This window comes from Rutilus rutilus, assembly GCF_951802725.1.
Source record: "Rutilus rutilus genome assembly, chromosome: 8".
Classification (NCBI taxonomy): Eukaryota; Metazoa; Chordata; class Actinopteri; order Cypriniformes; family Leuciscidae; genus Rutilus; species Rutilus rutilus.
In genome coordinates, this window is record NC_140222.1 from 14,936,881 (window position 1) to 14,961,805 (window position 24,925).

The 24,925-nt window shown below is 37.2% G+C and overlaps 1 protein-coding gene and 1 long non-coding RNA gene across 4 annotated transcripts; one reads left to right on the plus strand and one right to left on the minus strand.

Moving 5' to 3' along the window:
* Nucleotides 1-3,336: 3,336 nt before the first annotated feature.
* On the minus strand, nucleotides 3,337-11,188 carry LOC311295183 (uncharacterized protein). 2 transcript variants are annotated; one of them, XM_084416426.1, is made up of 5 exons: nucleotides 11,061-11,188; nucleotides 8,253-8,582; nucleotides 5,338-5,451; nucleotides 5,165-5,193; nucleotides 3,337-4,602 (listed from the first exon to the last, which is right to left on the minus strand). In XM_084416426.1, exons 1-5 carry the CDS (start codon nucleotides 11,110-11,112, stop codon nucleotides 4,522-4,524), a joined length of 606 nt encoding a protein of 201 aa, XP_084272552.1. In that variant the 5' UTR covers nucleotides 11,113-11,188; the 3' UTR covers nucleotides 3,337-4,521. The 2 variants fall into 2 exon arrangements, with proteins under 2 accessions (XP_084272552.1, XP_084272551.1); XM_084416425.1 differs by lacking the exon at nucleotides 11,061-11,188 and adding an exon at nucleotides 10,101-10,206 and having other exon boundaries at nucleotides 3,343-4,602.
* LOC311295192 lies at nucleotides 9,810-23,509 on the plus strand. 2 transcript variants are annotated; one of them, XR_014628230.1, is made up of 5 exons: nucleotides 9,810-10,610; nucleotides 20,914-20,986; nucleotides 21,088-21,236; nucleotides 21,348-21,450; nucleotides 21,979-23,509. It is a non-coding gene; the product is annotated as an uncharacterized lncRNA (long non-coding RNA). The 2 variants fall into 2 exon arrangements; XR_014628231.1 differs by having other exon boundaries at nucleotides 9,810-10,589.
* Nucleotides 23,510-24,925: the final 1,416 nt, after the last annotated feature.

Genomic DNA, 24,925 nt, shown 5'->3' on the forward strand with positions numbered 1-24,925 from the left:
TGTTCTGTTTGTGCTGGTGGCGTCTGACTGGAAAGTTATAAATATATTGCTAATATTGTTATATATAGTTCAAAATTTAAAAATAAAATCTTCTCCAGGTGTGTTTTGTGTTGACACGGTGTCAGTGATGGAGGGAGATTCTGTCCTTCTACACAATGATGTTACTGAAATACATGAAGACGATGACATGGTGTGGATATTTGGAGCTGAAAAGTCTTTCATAGCTAAAATGAACAAAAGGAAGCAAATCTTCTCCACATTTAATGGTCCTGATGAGAGATTCAGAGACAGACTGAAGCTGGACGATCAAGACCATCACAAACACCACAACTGAACATACTGGAGATTATACTGATAAGTGGAGCGAAACGATCATCAAAAACATTCAGTGTTTCTGTGTATGGTGAGTCGAGACATCATTTGTCCTGTCCTTAAGCATCTTATTTTATTAAGTTCTTACAAAATGATTAAACATTTTCATATTTCTTTCTGTTCTCTCATGTTTTCCAGCTTGTCTGAACAATCCCATCAGCAACCAGACTCCCAGACCTCTCAACATCACTCACACATGTGCAGGTACATTAGCAGTGATATTAGAGATTATTCACACAGATATTATGTTGATTTTACCAAGACCGATAACTTTTAAGATGCTAGGAACAGAATGCAGTTTATCTGTATGAAGGAAACATTAAATAGCTCATCCAAAAATAACAATTCATCATTTAATAACAGATTTTGCAGAACATCCAAGCTGCTTTTCTCAATTCGGTGAAAGTTAATGGTGATTTATAGTGTCAAACCCCAAAAAGGACAAATAATTGCCATAAAATAATTGCCTTTTTGATGATGTCACACATAATTGGCCCTAATATGTGACCCTGGATCAAAAACCAGTCGCAAGCCGCATGGGTATATTTGTGGTAATAGCCAACAAAACACAGTATGGGACAAAATTATAGATTTTTCTTTTATGGCACAAATCATTAGGATATTAAGTAAAAATCATGTTCCATGAAGATATTTTGTACATTTCCTACTGTAAAGATATAAAACATTTATTTTTGTGAGTGGATGCAGCACAATCACGAACATAAATGAACAACTTTTAAGGAGATTTTCTCAATGGTTTGATTTCTTTGTATCCTCAGATTCCAGATTTTCAAATAGTTGTATCTCGGTCAAATATTGTCCTATGCCAACAAACCATACATCAATGTGAAGCTTATTTATTCAGTTTTCATATTATTTATAAATCTCAATTTTAAAAAGAAACTGACCCATGTGACTGGTTTTGTGGTCCAGGGTCACATCAGATCCAATTGCTCATTTAATTAAAACAAACAGAATACCATTATTTCTTTTAACAAATACTACCTTTAATATGAGATTTGTGAGTTTTACCACACCATTTATCAGTGAACAATGACTTAATTTACAATCTGTTTCTCATACAAAGTTATCATATGACCAAGATGTCTATAGAATAACCTGTACAAGTCATAAGAACTACTTTTATGGTACTTTTATGTGAAAATATAAGCAAGGATTTAAATTTTAATTCAGTTATATATATATATATATATATATATATATATATATATATATATATATATATATATATATTTAGATGTGTGGGTGCAATTAAAAATGCTTTTTGATTTTATATTGAAAAATAAACCATTTGAGGAAAGACATACAATGGGCATTAAAAAAATAATAATGTTGTCTAAATGTACTGTTTAGCTAAATGAATGCTCTCCTCTCAACTGTATTGTAAAAATGTTCATTACTTATTTTTCAATAGTGTACGTTTGGGCCTGGTGGTCAAAATGATGAATGTTCTTTAATATTTTATTTCCCAATGCAATCTATTTAAAAGTTATGTTTTTGTTTTGTTTTTGTCAATTACACTTTTATTTTGTCATTTATGTTACATCGCTTTGCACTTTTAATTGTACAGAGCAACATTGCAAATGCTTTGGAAATACAAATATGTGTCCAATAAAGCACCTTAAAAGGTTAGTTCACCCAAAAATGAAAATTCTGTCATCATTTACTGACCCTCAAGTTGTTTCAAACCTGTATGAGTTCTTTGGCTTCTTTTTTTTCCAGCTCTTAGGCCTGCATTAATAAAATAAAATTAGAACAAGGTTAAAAACAAATTCATGTGCGTATGTTGTGAATTTGGCGAAATTTTTTGTGAGACATTCTTTTGTGCAGAAATAATCCACGTAATTATTAAGGAATTAGACCCATTTACAAGTTAATTCAATATGAAGTGCTTTGTTGGCATGATTGTTTACATATAATACTTACAACGCAAAAGAAAGAAATATATTAAATATTAAAAGAAATATAGCTATAATGTAACAATAACAAATAACAGTTAAACACTTATACAGTATATAGACTTATCAAAACATTTATTTTTTATTTTTTAAATGAACATGGATAATGTTTGATTATATTGATCAAGACAGTAGGCTAGATAGTTTCTGAGGGTGTGAAGCTGAAAGATGAATTTTCCTGCAATTGCTGGGTAATTGTCTTTCCCCAGTAACATCTGTATTTGATCCGTTTCTGAAGAACTGGACAATTGTGGTATGAGTTTTGTGGAAGAATTACTCTCTCGCCTCTGTATTTACAGTGAAAGAAAAATAGTGTGTGTCTCAGCCTCATCAGCGTCACAGTGTAAGGCACAGACTCGTTCTTCCTTTGGCAGCCATGTTTGTCTGTATCTTTCTTTCACTATTGCCAGACTGTGATCACTGAGCCTGTATTTGCTTTGTGTCTCCAACGGTGTCAAGATATTTTGCTAGAATTTATTGTCTGTTTAGGGTTCGATAAGATTCCAATTTGCTTTGTGTATACAGTATTTTTAGAGTATAGAGTGTTTGCCTTCGTTTATGATTTGGTCTATTCTGATATGATTTTGTCCAGCACTGCTGGTCTGAGATTGGAGTTTCAGAGCCAGCTGACAGAGGGAACTGGTTATAACCCTCAGCTCTTGTTAATGTTGTAGTATGTTGGAGAACTTGAATTAAGGTTTTTCCAGATTTTGATTATGTAATTAGGGGGTATCTGCCTCGTTCGACCTTTAGAAGGTGCTCTTCTCAGTTTGAACTCTTATTCAGCATGCAGGGATTCTATGGGGTGTTTATCCTATTTAGAGTAATCTGACAGGCATTGGACCCAAACCTCACATACATAGATGGGCATAATAACACTAAACTATGAAAGGAAAGTCTGTTTGGGAAAGTTGCCCTTGATAGTGTTAGGGAGTTAACAGTTTAGGACCCAAGGATGTTTGAAAGAAGACCCGGAGTCAGAATTATAATAAATTTAAGAATTTTTACTGAAGATAGTTTGCAGTTTCATCAGCAGATGTTCAGCCTCAAGACTCACGCAGGAGTTTGTAGGCCGCCCCGCTTACAGTTAGAAAGATCACAGCAGTTATACACTTCACCAAGGTCTAAGCTACGTCATTGCTTATAGGTTGCAGTTTCTGATTGGCTAATAAATAGATAAACATAGTCATTTTCCACACATATACAGATAGACAGAAGCATATCTCCATAGATTATACAGCTGACACTCGGACCCTGAAGTCAGGCACGTCGTGACCTTCCAGTTCTCAAATTTTTGTTGCTGGGTGCCAGCATGTCCCGAACAACAACTCAGTCAATCTCCAATATGGTAGTGATTCCTAAACCTGTAAGCAAGAAGACTAACACACACACACCGACACACAGCTTTTCCAAGGTTGGATTTGGAAAGTAAGGCTTTAACTGAGAAATGGTCCCTTAAACTATCAGCTTCAATGACCCCTATATGTTTTAATATATTGAAGACCTTTCTCAAACACAAAACCAGTCCCTGTTTCATTTCTGGAAGCCGGGCTGAATAGGCAAGCACTGTTACTGCTTTCAGATATCAAATACTGACATTAAAGAATACATGAAAAGAACATTTCAGTAATCACACTGGTAACTTCAATAACAAAGTAAAATCTCCAGATTAGTCATTCAACTCATTTGATATTTAGAAGGTAAAATATTGATTAATACCTTGATTATAATCACTCATTACATATACATTGAAGCAGCAGTGGATTCCAATCCAAAAGTTCTTACATGAACTTTGAAAGCATCTTTCTTTAGATCTTTCGATCTTTTTATCGTCTCTGAAAACAACGTAACACATGGGACTATGTGTGAAATGTGAAGTCTCAGTTATGCTGGTGCCAACATTTTAAAGCAATAATGATCAACATTACAGTCCATCTCATGATGGATAAATACTGACTTACACATTCCAATATAGAAGCAAGAAAACGCATACCAATCCAGATACGTGAACACTCTAACGGCTAATATTGCCCACAACCCATTGGGATTCGATTAGAACTACAAACACCAGTAAAAAGTGTTAACCTACAGACATGGAGGATGTCTCTTTGGCAGCATCAGTTGGATTAAGAGTCGTACCATTGGCAGTGTTCTTCATTAGAGGGTCAGTCTAATTAGGAATCGTCCCATTGGCAGCGTTCTTCGTTAGAGGCTCAGTCTGATTAGAGGTTGAGTCATCTACATGATTCTCCTAGAAAACACAGATTCACAGAAGGTAAATAAATGAACAGGGTTGATGATTGTTACACAAACACACAAATACAAGAGAAATACAAGAGATAAGAGAATCCTACTATCGTAAATGGTGTGTTCTAAAAAGACACTTACTCTCTAAATAAAGTTGCAAGATCTTTTTGCTTTTTAATTATTTAGTTTGGGATTAATTTGTGCCTCACCTGTTAACCCTTAGCTTACATGCTGATAAAAATAAAGGACAAAAAACTACTCACTGTGTACATTTATGTTACACCTAAAGTGGAGTCACATACACCGAATGTTAAATAAATAATTTTACAAATCATATAAATAATTATGTAATAATAATAATATATATATATTTTAATATAACTGTTCTTCATAGTAAAGTAAAAATACTTAAATAGTCAGTTATTATTATCGTCATAGTTATTTTTTTCTGCAGCCAAAACACGCACACTGTTACAGAAACACCACATACAGATCTCACAGGACTGAATCTGTAGTAAATTTACAGTTGTTTAGCTGGCATACAGATTTACTGCACATAATCTCACCTGATCACACTTCTTCTGCATCTCAATGTCTGTTTAAACAACAACAAACTCAATTAAACACACATTGCTTTGGTTAGAATATAAATATATTTTCACATCTTTTAACAAGTCTTTTTCCCACTTCACATATTAAATCATATATTTTCAATCTTGTTAAGACGTGTATGTAATACCGTTTTGTCCTGCTCGACACTTGCGATAGTAAATCACAGCAGCAGTTACAGCTGCAGCCACCAGAAGAACAACAACACCTATTCCTGCTACAGCTCCTGAAGACAGAACTGAATCTGGAACAGATAAAGACAGACAGACATTATTACTAGAGAGTGAATGATAATGCATCCAATATTTTTCAATATCTTTGACTTTGACTCTAAAATTTATACTTTCAGCTGTATGATATTCAGCTGTATGATATTGAGGTAACTAATAAATGGCTCCATCTGGTGGGACTGTGAAGAACAGCAGCTAAAGCAGCATCACAGCACTGCTAGCTCAACAGAAAACAGTAGGCTAGCACTATTTTTCTGTTTTTTTTTTTCTGTTGATAAATGAATCTAAGACTTGCAAGATTCATAATGTCACATAAAATGCAATGTGAAGTCTGCGTCGGCAGTCTCGTGGGCAGCGCGCTGACATATAGCTGTCAGGAGACATGTCATGACTTTGAATTTTGTTTTTTGTATTGTTCATGATTTCACGTTCTTTTGTGGACTTGTTGCCAGCTACTTTTACCCTTACCCTTATTTATTTTTTTAGTTGAAGCGATTCCCTCTTTTTTTACATCAAATAATAATCAGAGATTGTACGAAAACTATTTACCAGAACACACCTGCTGTGATGCAGAGTCAGAGACGTTCGGATCCATTTGCAGTATTTATTGAGAATGGTCAAACAGGCAAGGGTCAGAGTACAGCGTAGACAACAACGAAGAGAATCCAAGAACATAAACAATACCAGGCAGAGGTCGAGGCAGGCGGCAATCCAGAATCAGAGACGGTAAACAGGCAGAAGGTCAGGGCAGGCGGCAGACAAGGAAACAGGTGTCGATAAACAGTCAAAGGTCCAATACACGGAGAGACAACAGTAGAATAATAACGCTTGGAGATGTTAGCCGAGGCAAAACAAGACTTCGCAATGAGGGAGAGTCAGGCAACAGTTTATATGGAGAGGTGAATGGGAAACACCTGTGCAGGTAATTAGACCTAGGTACGGGGCTTATGGGAAGTGAAGTTCAATATTCCGGTGAAGGTGTTCGCTGATGAGTGGAGAGAGCCACAGAGGTGCGATCCGTGACACCTGCAACTGTTTTATTAATCGCTCAAGAATCCAAAACAGAGATTGTCGTGTTTAGTCCCTCTGATAGGTATGATGCTCAAAATCTTAATTTGGAGCAGTTGTCTTGCTTTTATAAACCGTGTGTAAAAAACTTAGGTGTTCTATTTGACAAGCAGATAAACTCGGTTGTAAAATACAGCTTCTACCATCTAAGAGTTTTGGCAAAAGTTAAGTTTAATGTCTCTTCATTGGCTTCTTGTTTGTTATAGAATTGATTACATATTTGTCAAGACTTTTGTCCATACACAAGCCATCGAGATCTCTCAGATCTTCAGATCATAGGCTTCTGACTGTTCCTAGGGCAAGACTAAAAATGAGAGGGGATTGGGCTTACTCTGTTATTCCCTCAAATGTGGAATAGCCTCCCACTGTGTTTTAGAACTGTGTGTGTGTGTGTGTTGATGTCGAGTGCCAAAGAAGAGATGGTCAAAAAAGGTCAAAGCCATCAGGTGCCCAATTTAGAAACGATCGAAAGATAAAGGTATGCGCTCTGTATGATTACGGTATCCATGTCATGAATGAAGGGGCAATATTAATTGGTGGATATAACTCTTATTTGTTAGCCTTTTTGCTATGATTCTTGCTATGCTTAACAATAATTCGGTTTTAACTCAAACACGAGATCTAATTTCACCATAATATTGTGCTATGCAACAAAACTGTTACAAGTTCAGTTATTACACTGCAAAAAAATGATTTTCTTACTTTTTTGATTTTTCTTTCTTACTTTTGTCTTGTTTCCAGTCCAAATATCAAACATTTCTTAAATAAAGATGCATAACGTTATTTTACTAAAGTAGTAAAATGACATAAGATATTAAGTCTTGTTTTCTGGGGAAATAAATAAAAATTTAGTTTTTGCTTAAAACAAGCAAACCATGATCATGAATGGGGTATGAAACATGAATGGGGTAAGAAAAATTATGTCCAAATTGGGGGGGGGGGGGGGGGGGGGGGGATTGGGGGGCGCTCGCAGGGGGTCTCGCCCAGGGTGTAATTCAATGTAGAACCGCCACTGATTAGACAAATTAAACTTGTGAGGTAACGCAGCGCTGTTTCACTTGGTCTAACATTACACTAGCACACTAAACTGCATTAGAATGTGTTGAAATGTATGTGTTAGTTTGTCTGTATGAGACTAGCAGTAAGCTAGATCAACATTAGAATAACATACAGATCATATTCTAACATTTTATCATTGTTGAACTATATAACATTGATTAGTTTTATGTAAATGTGCTCACCTGTTTAATAAAGTACATGTAGGAGCGGTCGAAGTCTTGGACGTGGAGCTCTCGTTAAATATACTGTCTATGGGAGCTCTCGGCATCTCGAAAACACCGCGCTGATATTGATTCTCGTTTTAGTTCTCCTTTTTTATCCAAAGTCTGCTTGCCATGGTCCATAATGTTTGAACGAAACAACAACAGTGTGCAAAGAGACATTGCAAACTCTAAAGTTGTCTGCGTCTGCCGCTTTGGTTACTATCAGACGGCTCTGGTTCATAGCTCTGGTTGCCATGGCAGCACGAGTGGAAACCAGGGACAATGCGCATATGACGCCATTGACTGCGACAAAACGGAAATAAAGAAACGTGTCGTGTCTTCGAATTAAATTAAAATTTCTCCTGGTTTGAAACAGTCGGGATAATGTAAGTACACAACTAAAAAATATATATAACAGATATAGTGATTTTTTCTATATTTAAATCAAAAAAGTTGTGCCTTTAAACATTCATTAAATGACTCACCAGTGACAGTTACATTGAAGATCTTTTCACTGTTGTTGATGTTGATGATCTGTAGTTTATAGAGTCCAGAGTCTGTGGTTCTGGTGTTTGTGATGGTCAGAGATCCAGTCTGATGATCCAGCTTCAGTCTGTCTCTGAATCTCTCAGTGCCTTCATTACACTGAACATCTGTACAGATCTTACTGAGATCTCTATTGATTTGTGCGATGCGAGTGTTATTAAAATACCATTTAATAACTTCTTGTTGGTTTGTTTGAACACCAGTGTGTAGACTGACTGAATATCCCTCCATCACTGACACTGACACTTCATCTGATCCAACACACACACCTAAAAAAAAGAAATTAACATTTCATAAAAAAATCACTTTTTGGTTAATGTAACGCATGCAAACAAACAGCAGAAGATCATCATGGATTTACACATTCACTCAGATAAACATGCATGGGTCTCATAGACGCTCTTATACAACTTAATGAACATAACCACACATCCTGGTTCATATTTTACCATCTTTCTCTATATTTACTATGATATATGTATATACAATATATACTATAAAATATGTTATCCTCTATAAGGACTTTCTCCATATTAGTCTCAATATTACACATTATGAATATTACATAGATGAACAACCTATTATTACCCAAACAAAATTTCAGAAAATTGTTCAACACTCTGTTATTCTAAACGGAAATTCCAATATTAGACTTTACAGTACACTTAATTAATGCCAAGTTGTTAGGTCTAAAATCTCAGCTGGCGTGTCCATGCTCTACCTAAAGCCGATTTTATTCCGTTAACAGAATCACATATTTCTGGTAACATGGATTTAATGTATAGGCAGCTACTTATATATACTTATAGCATATAGAGTCAATGATTTCAGAGTAGTTCAGAATAAATTTCAGTTCAGAATAAATTTCAATCAATTTTGGGTGAGCTTCAGGTGATCTCAGTATTTAGGAGAGGAGGAGAGGAGAAGAGAGAAAATTGGTAGCAAATAGCAGAGAGGACATGGTGAGGTGTGGTCTATTCATGTGGATATGTCTCGGATGAGGATGCTATTTTTGTAGTGGCGTTCAGATGTTGATTCTGGGAAAAAGTAATTTGTTTCCTCAGGGAATAGCCCTCCCGGGGTCCAGACATTTAACAGGTTTTCAAACTGGTGGGTGTTTCTTCATGCAGTAAAAAAATATGCCTCTAACCTAAACACAACCCCCACTGTGACATGACCAAATCATGCAACATAATTGAAAATGTCCCTTTGTTAAAGCCTCGCCCACAGATCAGGTTATTTTATAATGATCCCATTATTGGGGAGAGTGGAACTGCGAGAAAGAATTAAAGAGGGCTTAATAAAAGAATGACAGAGAGGGTGGGAAAAGGAAATTAGGGGTAGACACTATTCTATAGGCTACAACCTGAAGTTAGGAACAGATGTTCATGTAACATTGTCCAGCAGGGACTTTGTTTGGACACAGTGAAGAGCATAACCTGATCTCCAAGGAAGTTCTTCACTTCTTGCATAACACAGGAATGTATGTAAGAATTTAGGCCACGTCCACACGAAGCCGGTGCGTTCCCGATCCGATATTTTTTTTTCCTCGTTCTAAAAAAAAATTCCGTAAACACGGCGTCGTCTCAAGAAATATCTGCGTACACACGAAACCACTGAAACCGACTGAAAACGGTGTAGTATATATGCCAGACCAGTATGGGGCGCTGTAATTCTGCCACAGAGATACACTATACACGGAGAAGAAGACTTTGAGCATGCGCATAACCTTGCGCGCTGTATACGAACCAAGAAGAAGAAGACAAAGATTATCGCTTTTTGCTCACCACAGTTGCAGAGAAGCAATAGATTTTGCTGTAATAAAGCTAGTAGGCTTAGTAGCTTCTGCAGCACGAATACAATCATATAAGTCCGCTTTTATTGTTGTTGCTGTTACTCGTGACACAGACGACACGTGATGTGATGACATCATCGTTTCACAAAATATACGGATTGGCTGTACACACGAAACCGCAAGGGTGTCGTTTTCAGATTTATCCACTTTGGGACCCGGTTTCAAAAAATAGCGGTTTCAGTCTCCCAAAACGCCGGATCCGTGTGGACGAAACGCCAATACGATAAAAAAATGTATACGTATACAGCGAAACACGTCTCCGTGTGGACGGGCCCAGTTCAAACTTTGACCAGTAGGGAAGTTGAGTATTACGCTCGTCTTATTAGCAGCGTCTCACTTCCGGAGTCTTACAAGAAGAAAAAGAAGAACACATCTGATCGAGGAAAAAAAAAAAACGTTCAGCAGTCGATGGTAAAGCAAGGTCTGTGCTTCCTAATCAATTGTAAGTTTTGAGTAGTATTTTTGTGTTATTCTCGGTGTACGATAATGGAACAAAGTTCCATATACATTTTTTGTTTAAGAGTTTAGGCTAATGCACATTTGTTGTACACTGGTTTATTATTTTGCTCTTCTGGTGTTTTGCCTGGAGTCTAAACATATTGTGTACACAAAATGTGTGATGTACAATAAAACTTCTCAAAAATCATCAGTCTTTGTCAAGTTTTGGCCATCATTCGGACGGGGTCCGCTACAAACTTCCCTTGCCACTTTTCATTCACGAAACTACGTCATTTGGATGTTCGATTTATCGTTTATCAGAAGAGAGATTTTAACAAATAAATGTATTGGTTGCATGGTCAAGCAAAACACACTGAGAGCAAAATACAAATACTAAATGCTTTTCTGTCAAATATAAAGATATGCTGGTAAACTATATCAAGATATGTCTTACCGTGGTGAAGAAGAAAAAAAACCGTTGAGAGAAATAAAAGGAAGAGGTTCATTTTCACAGCAAAAAAATAATACCGATTGTATGAGAGCGCCCTTTCTCTGTAGTATGAAAGGATAAATAACTTTAGCTGCAGTGTTTAGGAAATTAATTTGCTCCGCCCTGCCTGCTACACATATACAGGTCACAGTTTTATGTCTCGACTCGATGTAATGTAAAGAGCACATTCAGGGCTTTTCAGAGATTGGATGTTTCCCCATGACAACAGCTCCTTGGTCTTTAAAAATGACAGGGCCATTCAACCGAATGAGATTTGCTTGTAACTCTAAATCTAATACATATTTAAGATGGATGCACGTTGTCTTAGTCATGTTAACTCATGCCATTTTAAAAAGCATGTCAATTAATTCCTTTGGTTTTCCCTAAAAAAAATGTTTATTTTAAAGAAATGGTTAGTTATATTTTCAAATAATTGATATGTGATAATAATTGATTGTGACTAAGATAATCACTATATATTAAGACAAGGTGTATTTTAACAAAAGCACACAACCAATTTTTTTTTTTTTTTTTTTTTTTTTTTTTTTTAAAGGAAGACAGAGGCCTCAAGTGTATTTATTTTTTTTGTAAGATTGAATTAATTAAACAATTGTGTAAATGATGGACCAAAAAACAAGTAATTAAAAAAACAGTGGTTTAGGCCTAACTTTTTTTAAATAATTTTTTAAATATCAAATCAAATCAAAGTTTATTTATAAAGCACCTTTAAAAACACAGTGTGTACTAAAGTGCTGTACAATTTCAAATGGATTAGATAAGACACAGTAAAATACAAATAACTTAATAATACAAATAATAATAATAATATTACAATATAAACATAAAATCAAAGCCTAACGGTCCTTAAAAAGTATAGCAAAGGCCTCATAAAACAAATATGTCTTAAGACAAGTTTTAAACATGGTTACAGAAGTAGAGGATCTGATAAACATTGGTAACCCATTCCACAATTTAGGAGCATCGACTGAGAAAGCACGATCTCCTTCAGTTTTTAAGCGCGACCGGGGAATTTAAGGAGCAGCTGATTTTGGGATCTCAGAGATCTCTGTGAGCAACAAAAATGTATAAGTTCAGAAACATATTTTGGTGCCAGTCCATGCAGTGCTTTAAAAGTATACAGAAGTACTTGGTACTTTATTCTAAAATGAACTGGAAGCCAGTGTAACGACTCACGAGGCCAGAATAGGGGATATATGATCCCTCTTTTTTGTATTTGTCAGCAACCTTGCTGCCGCATTTTGTACTCTCTGAAGACGTGCAGAGAAGACTGACTTACACCCAGATACAGAACATTGCAGTAATCAAGATGCGAAGAAATAAAAGCATGAATTACTTTCTCCAGATCACTAAAAGATAGGATAGATTTAAGTTTAGCGATATTTCGCAATTGAAAGAAACTATTCTTCACCGCTGAATTGATCTGTCTATCAAACTTTAATTCTGTGTCAGAGATTAAACCCAGATTCTTGACATGTGTATTCAGATTGGATGACCGAGGACCTAGGTTTCCAGCTATATTATTTGCACAGCTATTAGGGCCAAATATAATAATTTCTGTTTTTTCCTTATTTAACTGGAGAAAGTTATTATTCATCCAGCATTTTACATCTTTTAGACACTGAAAAAGTTAAAGGATTTATCATCTCCAGGCTTTATGGGCAGATACATTTGGGTGTCATCAGCATAAAAATGATACGGAATACTATATTTCTTAAAAATAGAATCAAGAGGAAGCATATACAATGAAAATAGCATTGGTCCCAGAATGGAACCTTAAGGGACCCCACATGTGATCGAACATATTGATGAGGAAAAGTTTCCACTTTTAACAAAAGGATATATTTTGAAGATAAGAGGCAAACCAGCTTATAGCAGTTCCTTGGATTACCCACATACTGTCTTAAACATTTAATCAAGATTAAATGATCAATTGTATCAAATGCTCTAGCAAAACCAAAGCAACATTGCTACTAGAGTCAGTCTTTACTAAAAGGTCATTAACTACCTTAAGTAGAGCCGATTCTGTGCTATGACCTGATCTAAAACCAGATTGAAATTTATCAAAAACATATTTTTTTGTTAACCCTTAAAGGGGCAAGCATAAATAAATTTGATGGAAAAATGATTCATTGCTATTTTTGTATGTATCTAGACTAAAATGACACAGTTCATGCATTTTTTCCAAAATATGACTTTTATTTTCTAAGTTACACTCTGTATCTCCCGAGATACATTGCCCATTTAGGGTAACATTTTGCAATGTATTCTTTTTTATTATAGTTCATATGACAACTTTTAAAACATTTAATGAACAATTAATTAGCAATTCATTTTTTCATCTTATCCATACAACATTAGAAAAATTGGAAAAAACGGAACTTTTTCTCCCAAGATGCATTGCCTATGTAGGATATACGTTTAACATTTCATAACTTTTTAAACAGTTCATGTGCCGATTTTTAAAACACCTTTTTCCTATTTAATTTTTTTAATTCTACCATCTTCCCTGTGGTGCCCCACACCAGATATATTCTATGGCCAATGGAAGCTGAGAAAACAGTTGCGAGCATTTTGTCCAGTGACCAGGCAAAGCCTCACTTTGCACTTCTGACACATGATGGATGTCTGCCCATCCTGGCACATCCTGCATCGGCCTTTCACTGACAGGATAGGGAAGTGGTCAATCCTGTCATACCTCATATCATCCACTGGCCTGGGAACCTTTGGCTGTTTGATTACTTTTTCTGGCGTATTGTCTTTATTTCCTTTGGATGGCCGTCCCCTTTTCTGCTTTTCAAGGTAGATGAGTCCCCTGGCAGCATCCAGCCTAAAGTCCTTCAGACACGGGTGTTTCTGACCAAGAGCTGCTGCATCACGCCGGTGGAGGAGCCATGCGTTATTGACAGCAATGTCAACTATCTGCCAAAATATGCCCATGTACCACCGATGGGACTTTGCTGGAGTGCGATACAGGGCAATCATCATATCTGCCAAATTCACTCCTCTCATATGAGTATTGTATTCAGACACAATCTTGGGGCATGGCACACTTATCTTTCTCTTCTCCTCTTTAGAGTAGCGTCTCACTTGGCCAACAGGGTTGACAGATGCACAGGAGTAACTGTTTTGTTGTCGGCCCATTTGACCACAGCCAGCTTTGCATCGTTGTCAACATGAAAGTCGAAGCTGCCTCTTCCTCTTCATAGGAGGTTTCGATCTTCTTCTACGCTGCAACCCATCAAGCGGTTCTTTCGAATAGTGCCCAAACTTCTGAGGCCCATAGAATCATTTAGATGTGTTACCAATCTCAACGATGTGAAAAAATTGTCAAAGTAGACAACGCAGTCGGAAGGGTTGATGATGGTTTTGCACAACTGCAGGACAACATTTGCACCTAACCCAGACTCTTTGCCTTGAGTTTGAGTAGAACCATCAAATGTAGACTTCCCTGTATAGACCATGAAGTCATACACAAATCCAGACACACCAGCTTTGGCCAACAGCTGTTGTTTTTAAATGTGCTCTATAAATAAATATGACTGACTGACTGACACCAGCGCGGACAAAGATCTTGATACCCCATTTTTTGGGTTTACTGGGTAGATACCAGAGGTGGGAGTAAGTCACACATGTGCAAGTCACAAGCAAGTCTCAAGTCTTAACCTTCAAGTCTCAAGCAAGTCCAAGTCAATTTTGTGAAAAGCAAGTCAAGTCAAGTCAAATCACTGCTTTATGTCAAGCAAGTCAAGTCGTAGCTTGGGTCACAAGTCACTGTGGCAAGTCATACAAACGTTTGATGATTTCACTGAATTTATATATTAAAATAAGTTAAAACTACAGAAGTTGTGGACTATGGTTTTATTTGCAACATTTTTTTAAAATATGCATTTCCACATACAGCTGAGTGGTTACTACAATAAAAAATAAAAATAAAATAAAAAATTACAGCCTAAAATGTAAATGTAACTGAAATTAGGCCAACATTAAAGCATGAAAAAATAAATATGCCTTAAACATGGCAGAAGACCATTAAAAGGTATTAAACAATTCACAATTCAAGTATAATTTGTATAATTAAGACTGTTCGGACGCTCTCGCTCTCGCTTACTGCTCCGCGCTTTGCTCTATCGCTTTTACATTTTATCTCCTATTTTTTTATATATATTTTTTTCCTTTATTTTATTTCCTTTTATCACCTAATTTTAACTTCAGCAAATCAGCACAGTGCTCATACAACAAAGTTTGGATTACTTCAAAAACTGAGAATTCTTTTACCCGACCAGCTTACATTCCGGGAAAGGAAAACACAACTGCCTAAAAGGATAAGAGAAAATGCCTCTTCTGAAATCTACTTGCTGCACTAACTGCCACAGACTTTTACAAAGGATTGCAGTTCTTGAAACAAAGTTACTTACGGGACCACCAAACCAGACGGAGCACACAACAGAGCTTCGTCATGGACACCCTCAGCATACCGGTGAGTCCCATGAAACTAGTGCTCCTCGACAGGTAGAGAAACAAGCCGATCGACTTACTAATCGATGGCACACACAGGGAGGGAGACCCAAAGGCACTCGAGACATCAGACTGTCACGAGCATCACATATTGCCGCAGTAGCATCCTCTACCCCAGATACAGCTCTGACAAGGATTGCAAAGACTGGTCTCCCACCACTGCCTATACATCTTGAGAACAGATTTGAAGTGCTAATGAATATAAATGAGGAATCCCCAAATGTGATGAATGTGATCGAACACAGACTGAATGGGCCAGTAGCTAACACTGGTGCTAACTGGCGCTCAAGGTCGAGCAGACAGCGGCACTCAGCTCAGAGCGCAGCCGAGCCCAGGACTCTGATAGTGGGGGACTCCATAATCAGAAACATTAGCAGCAGGGATACAACTACGTGCTGCCTTCCACAAGCAACAACTTCTGATGTAAACAGGGAACTTCAGAACATTCTGATGGAACATAAGACTGCAAATCGACTCATCATTCATGTGGGGAAGAATGATATTCATAAAGAGCAGTCAGAACTCCTTAAAAAGGATTTCATTGATCTTTTTGAAACACTTAAAAGACTGAAAGTTCAAACATTCATCAGTGGACCTCTCCCAGCAAGAGGAACAAACAGGTTTTCACGGTTGCTTGGGCTTAATACATGGCTGCAAAAAACCTGCAATATAAAAGGAGTGAACTTTATTGACAATTTCAATCTTTTCTGGAGTCAGAGACAACTTTTTCATCTGGCCATCACCCAAACAAACTTGGTTCAAGAGTGTTAAAGGACAATATCTACTTCTCCCTCAATCATCTTTCTGCAGTTTGTGCCTATCCACTCAATCTGAACGGCACACACACACCTGGACACAGTATGAATGACCACGGGACTTCACATCAGCAGCAAAATGGATATGATAACACCAATCCGCCACAACAACCTCTGCTCACGGACACAATCTCAGCTGAGCCCTGCCCACAGAGCTCACCACAGACAGACTGTGACATATCAGAACTGCTTGAAGATTCAACACCCAAGGACGACTTCCTGGAAAACAGCCAGGGAAGCCAGGACAGCATATCGCAGCCTCTGATAACAGCAGAGCAACAGTCCCTTTCACCAGACACTCTCTCCCTCTCTCCAGCCTCACCCCTTCTGTGCTTCTCACAGAAAATGGAAGAACTGGTGCATGCTGGAACCAGACTATCCCACTCTTTTGCTGCGAGCCCCCAGTTACCTACCAAAAAAAGACCAGCACCATTACCCCCAGCTTCGAAACCTGCAGCAAAGCCTGCGGGCCCAGCTCGCCCTATCCCTCCTGTGAGAACTCTTCGGTCTCTAACACAACGTCAGGGCCCACACCCTCCTCCATCTGCTCGAGGTGAACCAAAAACAACTGATACCAGCTCTCAGTGATGTGTGTCGGGTCCCCGTTTTGAAAACAGAAACTTTCTCAAATGTTTACAGAACAAGCGGGAACCCAGTGTGCCTGTATCTTCCTCTATTGCTGTTCTATTACAAGATAGAAAGTCTAAGGCCTTCAATAGCCGTACAGCAAACCTAACTAATCTGGTGCCTCTTACACGTCAAACTAAGATTGCTGTGGGGAAAAGTAAGACTGTGAAGTTAGGACTCTTAAACATCCGCTCACTTAAAAATAAATCACTTATAGTCAACGACTTAATAACCACAAACAATCTGGATTTTATTCTTCTAAATGAAACCTGGCTAGAAGACAGCTACAGTGCAACAATCCTCAATGAAACAGCCCCTCCTAACTTTACTTTTATGAGTGTCTGCAGAGCTGTTAAGAGAGGTGGGGGTCTAGCTGCTCTTTTTAAAGATATCTATCAATGTAAGCAAAAATCATTTGGGAATTACTTGTCTTTCGAATATCTGGGTATTGTGTTAAAAGGTGCTCCACGCATTTTACTTATCATTATTTACAGGCCACCAAAATACTCTCCAACCTTTGCTGAGGACTTTACAGAACTAGTATCGATAATTACATCAGAGTTTGACTGTTTTGCCATTGCTGGAGATTTAAACATCCACATAGATAGTGCAGAAACCAAAATGGCAAAAGAAATCAATACTGTTTTAAAAACTTTTGATCTGACTCAGCATGTACATGGACCCACACACAATCGTGGACACACTCTAGATTTACTTATCAGTAAGGGTCTAAACATTTCATCGATTGTTATTAAGGATGTAGCACTGTCTGACCATTTCTGTATTTTCTTTGATATACTGATCTCTCCTGCCACTGAAGCTAGATCTGTGTCTGTCAAGAAGAGATGCTTAAATGAGAACACTAGTGTACTATTTATGAAGGCTATATCCTTAACACCAAGCATATCTGCAGACTCTGTTGATTTTCTCCTTGATTCTTTTAACTCAAAAGTCAAAGGTGTAATTGATGATATTGCTCCTGTGAAAGTCAGGAAGAAGAGTGGCAGACAAAAGGCACCTTGGAGAAACTCAACAGCAGTGCAAAATATGAAAAGACAATGCAGAAAAGCAGAGCGCATGTGGCGGAAGACAAAACTTGTAGTCCATTATAACATCTACAAAGACAGCCTTCATGCTTTCAATATGGAACTAGGCAAAGCTAGACAGACTTTCTTCTCAAATATTATAAACAGCAATTTAAACAACACACGCACTCTTTTTGCTACTGTAGAGAGACTGACAAACCCGCCAAACCAGATTCCCAGTGAAATGCTCTCAGACAGCAAGTGCAGTGAGTTTGCCTCTTTCTTCACTGAGAAAATCAACAATATCAGAAAGGTGATCAGCACATCCTTGAGTTGCACTGGGGTCAGACAGATCAGACCACCTGAGAAAGTAGTTACTATGTCTGACTTCAAAGAAATTGATGGCACAATTTTGGAAGAAACCGTACAGCACCTTAAAACATCAACCTGCACTCTTGACACACTTCCCACATCATTTTTCAAAAGTGTGTTTAACAGTTTAGAAGCAGATCTTCTAGAAGTGGTAAATACCTCACTTCTCTCTGGGAGTTTTCCAAACTCCCTGAAAACTGCAGTTGTCAAGCCCCTCCTGAAAAAGAGCAATCTGGATAAGACCATATTAAGCAACTATAGACCGATCTCAAATCTTCCTTTCATAGGCAAGATCATTGAAAAAGTTGTCTTCAATCAGCTGAATAAATTCTTATGCTCGAATGGATACTTTGACAATTTTCAATCTGGTTTCCGACCACATCACAGCACAGAGACAGCGCTCATTAAGATAATAAATGATATTCGCTTAAATACTGATTCAGGCAAATTATCAGTGCTGGTACTACTCGACCTCAGTGCTGCATTTGACACTGTCGATCACAACATACTTCTGGACAGGCTGGAAAACTGGGTGGGGCTTTCTGGGATAGTCCTAAAATGGTTCAGGTCATACTTAGATGGGAGAGGTTATTATGTGAGTATAGGAGACCATAGGTCTGAGTGGACATCCATGACATGCGGAGTCCCTCAAGGCTCAATTCTTGCGCCACTCGTGTTCAACCTGTACATGCTTCCAATGAGCCAAATAATGAGAAAGAACCAAATTGCTTACCACAGCTATGCAGACGACACACAGATTTACTTAGCCCTATCGCCTAACGACTACAGCCCCATTGACTCCCTGTACCAGTGCATTGATGAAGTCAACAGTTGGATGTGTCAAAACTTTCTTCAATTAAACAAAGACAAAACTGAAGTCATTGCGTTTGGAAACAAAGATGAAGTTCTCAAGGTGAACGCATACCTTCACTCTAGGGGTCAAACAACTAAAAATCAAGTCAGGAATCTTGGTGTGACACTAGAGTCAGACCTTAGTTTCAGTAGTCATGTCAAAGCTATAACTAAATCAGCATACTATCATCTAAAAAATATTGCAAGAATTAGATGCTTTGTTTCCAGACAAGACTTAGAGAAACTTGTTCATGCTTTCATCACCAGCAGGGTGGATTATTGTAATGGACTCCTCACTGGCCTTCCCAAAAAGACCATAAGACAGTTGCAGCTCATACAGAACGCTGCCGCTAGGATTCTGAGCAGAACCAGAAAATATGAACACATCACACCAGTCCTCAGGTCTTTACACTGGCTCCCAGTTAGATTTAGGATTGATTTTAAAGTATTATTACTGGTATATAAATCATTCAATGGCCTAGGACCTCAATACATTGCAGATATGCTCACTGAATATAAACCCAACAGATCACTCAGATCATTAGGATCATATCAGCTAGAAATACCAAGGGTTCACTCTAAGCATGGCGAGTCCGCTTTTAGCTATTATGCCAGCCGCAGCTGGAACCAGCTTCCGGAAGAGATCAGATGTGCTCCTACTGTAGTCACATTCAAATCCAGACTCAAAACACATCTGTTTAGCTATGCATTTAATGAATGAGCACTGTGCCAATGTTCGTCCGACTGTTTGAACTGTACTGTATTTTCTGTATAAACTGTTTTAATTATTCTTATTCTTTTTATTATTTTAATTTCTTCTATGTAAAGCACTTTGAATTGCCACTGTGTATGAAATGTGCTATATAAATAAACTTGCCTTGCCTTGCCTTGCCTATAATGGTTCCTATGCCACCAAATGGCATTCTTCAAGTTATATCCATATGCAACATTGCTAATTAATAGTGAAATACACACAATTATTTCAAAAACCCCACTGTGTGTGTAGTATTTACGTAAATACAGTCGGCTATGTCTTAAGTGAACAAACAATGTTGTAAAATCCAGATGTTTCAGTATTAAATCTGTGCAATAGCTCTTAAAGTGACAGTAGTCTATTCAATTTAAATTCAATTTCAAGTTTATTTGTTATATAGGCCTATATACAAATGTCAGTGACAATTTGTACATGCTTAGGTTGAGGCTCAGGCATTCTACAGTAGTGCAATATAATTCAATATAATATAATTTAGAGGAAAAAAAATATAGGCCTATATATGCAAAACAAATGTTATGTTAAAAATCCGCATGTTTGCTTTGTATATTAAATAATGTTTAAAGTGAAAATATTTTATCTGCCGCTGTCAGTGTTCTTCCTGTTAATCAACAAAAGACAAAATCGCTCACTGCTCTTTAATAACTTTTGTATTTTTAAGGAAAAAATGAATTAATACAGTGAAGACTGCATTAATTCTTTTTCACATTTGATTATTCCATTTCTGTAGTATTTTTACTATATGTAAAGTATCCTACTGTAACTGTTTTTTTTTAGTTTAATATGAATCTTTGTTCTGTTGTATTTGTCCCTTTTAGACTAAAGAACATCAGTACAGCAACAAGAACCTCTGATGTGCTAAAACAGTGGCCTTTGTTTTTGAAAGATCCGGTGAGTTTATCATTTTTAGTTAGTAGAACTGAATTAACGTGTAGGCCTACACTTAATTCTTACTGTTTTAACAAGGTTTTTTTTTTTTTTTTTTTTTTCAGGGTCTGTGCTGAGTATTACAGGTTTACACAAACTAATCAGAAGAGCACCTTTTTCTCTTAGTTAGATGAATACACATCTAATTGTACAAAACAAGTGGTGGAGCGTATACGATGAGATGAAGATCCTCCTAGACCAACTTAATCATCAGGTAATTATTTTGCATGTGGTCATATCTCTCTGGTTAAAGGCTGAATTTTGCCATCTCCTTTTCAAGATATAACATGCATAGCTTGTTCCATATTTGTTTTCTGTCTTTCAGACACAGAAACTACAATGTGCTTGCTCAAAGAAAGGCTACAACTCTCAGAGCTCTACCTTTGTTTATGAGGGAAAAGTCAGGAAACATCCTGAAGACTTGCCTGGTAAGAATATGTGTGTCACCAGCATATACACTCACACTTGATATAATTTCACCTGTTCACCAGATCCCCATGACGTTGTGCCACGTGTAACTATATTAAAGGTATAGTTCACCCAAAAATGAAAATTAGCCCATGATTTACTCACCCTGAAGTCATTAGGTGTATATGGCATTCTTCTTTCAGACAAATACATTTGGAGGTATATTAAAATCATTCCTGGCTCTTCCAAGCTTTATAATGGCAGTGATATAGTGGCAGACTTGAGGGTGAGTAAATCATGGGCTAATTTTCATTTTGGGGTAAACTATCCCTTTAATACTGATATGGCATCTAACAGCACAGGTGCAGGAAATTGGGAGATGTATTCTGTTTATCAGTTTTAGTTCTATGGCTGAATTTGAACAAGCTTAAAAACATGACCACCTTTACTTTTCAAGTGAAGGTACATGAGCACATGTTTAGGGTCACTCTGTGGTGTAATGTAATTCAAAATAAAAAAATGTTATGTCAATTTATTTTCTACTGCAGGACACAGAGCCAGAAGACATTCACAAGGGGAGAAGATGAGGATCTTAACTATCGTTGAAGATGATGTTGCAACTGTTCCACTCCAACCCAATTATAAGGTGCCTCTCTGTAGTACTATAAGAGCAGATTGGGCTAGATAATGTGCAAGAACTTTGCCACAGCTGTTACTCTCATCTTTGGCTTGATTTATGCCCTCAATGTGAACTGTCCTAAACAATTAAAATACACTTTTGACTAAATTAAAATTTGTTTATTGGTCTTGACTTAAAGTGCTCAGCAAGATTTCAAAAAAATGTTGTTCAAGTAGCTGCAATCCATATGGATAATTGTAAGATTGAGCATTTATTTGTTCCAGTTTGTACTCTTATTTAGTGCATAGTGTTGTAAGAATTGATAAATTAGGAAATTCCAAACAGTCTGTTTTGGGGGTGGCCAGGCCCTGAGAGGACAAAGGACCTCTCTGGAGATTAGCATTTGAACTGGCTCTCATGCACCATCGAGACGAGAGTCTCACCTCCAAGTCATCTAATCTACATCTCCTTCCCTCTCCCCTCACCCCCCTCTCTCATACTCAGATGATCACCTGGTTTCTCCCAAGAAAATGTATAGCTTAATGTAAATGATTATCACAGAGTATTTTCATGTTTGGTATCATTTAAAATGTCAAAGTGCGACTGATACAAATGTCCTATTTCCAGAATAAGTAAAACACAAGGTAATAAGGTTTTTGAAGGTTTATGGATAACTAGCATACAAGGAGGGGTTGGTCTCTCAAGCAAATGGTCACACACCCCCAAGAGGTGCTACAGTGTACCTCTGAATGCAAATTTCTATTGTCAGCGCATGGTTCCAGGTGAAAAGGTTTGTCTATTTAAGGAAGTGCAGCAGGGAGATCGGGGCCTTTTCTGTACCTCAGATCGGTCCGTGAGGTTGAGAGTGAGAGCTCTCAGCCTCACGTATTTCTTAATGTTGGGTATGCATCTCTTTTCTTTATTCCAGAGAATTTGATGTTTTGTATCGACTGTACCATGTTTTATATAAATGTAACACATATGATTTAATCCATGTCTTCTGAATACAATCGAATATCAAGATTTATAAAGAATTGTTAGTTTATTGTTTCTCTCAAAACTGTATTACTTTAGAAAATACAAATTACAGCTGCATGTCTTTGTGTCTTGCACAGAAGAAAATAAGTCCTATGAGTTTGAGACAGAAAAAAGTAAATAATTATGATTTTGGGGTAAAATATTCCTTTGAATAAAAAAATAAAATTCTTGTCATGATGACAGCTAATTGAAATGACATTTTTATTTGCCTTCAACATGCTTCTGAATAAATGCTTTGTTAACATTGACTCACTGTTTTCAGTTTTTGACTTGGGCAAAGTTATTGTAGTTTCCAGTCTTAACATATTATTACTTAGTACCAATTTCCAATAGGATTTTTTTGTTCACTCAACTTCAGACATTGAGACAATTCTTTTTTGAATTGGCTCAACTTAAAAAGGTTTGTTAAAAAATAGTTGTACCTCTCCAGAAAACTAACCATCTTAAGTTAACCCAATTAAAAAAAAAAATTGTAAGACTTACAACTTAATTTCAGTCAGTCTAACTGTTATTTACAAAAGTTGAGTAAACAAGAAAAAGCTAAAGGAAATTAGTACTAAGATTTTTTTTTGTTGTACTGGCTTAAAATTTTTTATAGTGTTGACAACATTAAGCTACATTTGAAAACATAATTGTGTATAAAGAGGCATGCTGTTTTGACCAATTTTCTCTCTAGATTTTAAAGTCAAATTAACTATAACAAAACAGGTTAAACAATCTTACTTTTAGACGTGGTGAATGAAGTTTGACTGTTCGAGGTTGTGATGGTCGTCCGATATCCCTTGCCCTGTTATTGTGCGTACAGCAAATCTTCTTGTATGAATATGGTCAATTTCTAGTGTATATATCAAAAAAGAAACGATGCTGGGAGATGTTTTTGTATTTAGCGCTCCCTCACCGCGATGCATGTTTTTTCTGGGCTTGTGCAGCGTCACGCAATCGCGCAGAATCTGATGACTGGCGTCAGTGGTTCCGTTGCTTTCATTTTGTTCATCAATTGATGTTGCGATGATTTATATAAAAATGTATATCAAGTCATTCTCGAGTCATACAGTTCAAGTCAAGTCAAGAGTCGAGTCATTTTCTTAATTTAATCAAGCAAGTCTCAAGTCCTTAAATTTGCGACTCATGTGACTCGAGTCCCACATCTCTGGTAGATACTACCGCAGACTTCCAGCTTTTTTTCCTTTGTAAGGAACCATCATTTCATCAATTGAGAACTGGTTCTCACTCTCCATTTCCATGCACTTGCTCCTCATGTGGTCCAGTACAGGCCTTATTTTCACAAGGCGATCTTCACTGGACTCAGAGCTCATGTTGTCTTGAAAGTGGAGCATGACATCTGCTACTCATATATCTTGTATCTGTTGCCCAGTAGTTTTCCATTGCAGGCATTTTCACTATACCCATGATCAGCTTCATTCCAATGAAAGGCTTGATTTCAGACACATTAGTGTTGATGCTGCATCCAATGAGCTGACAGGAATACAAGTTTGTCTGCTGAGCAATGACTTCAAAGATGTCCTTGTCGAAGAATTTGGAGAAGTACATTAGTGGAGTGGAGAGCTCGTCTGGTGCAGTGAAGCAGCTTTGTGTAGCGGACTGGTGCTCAAACTCAGATTTTCTCCAACTATTGAAAAGGAAAAATTATATCAATATTTCCCCAATCTTCAACATAAACCACCTAAGTATATGCAATTTTACACAAACTCCTGTGTGTTGTTGTGTTTGTGTCTGAGTGTGTGTGTGTGTGTGTGTGTGTGTGTGCGTGTGTGTGTGTGTGTGTGAGTGAGTGAGTGAGTGTATGTGTGTGTGTGTGTGTGTGTGAGAGTGTGTGT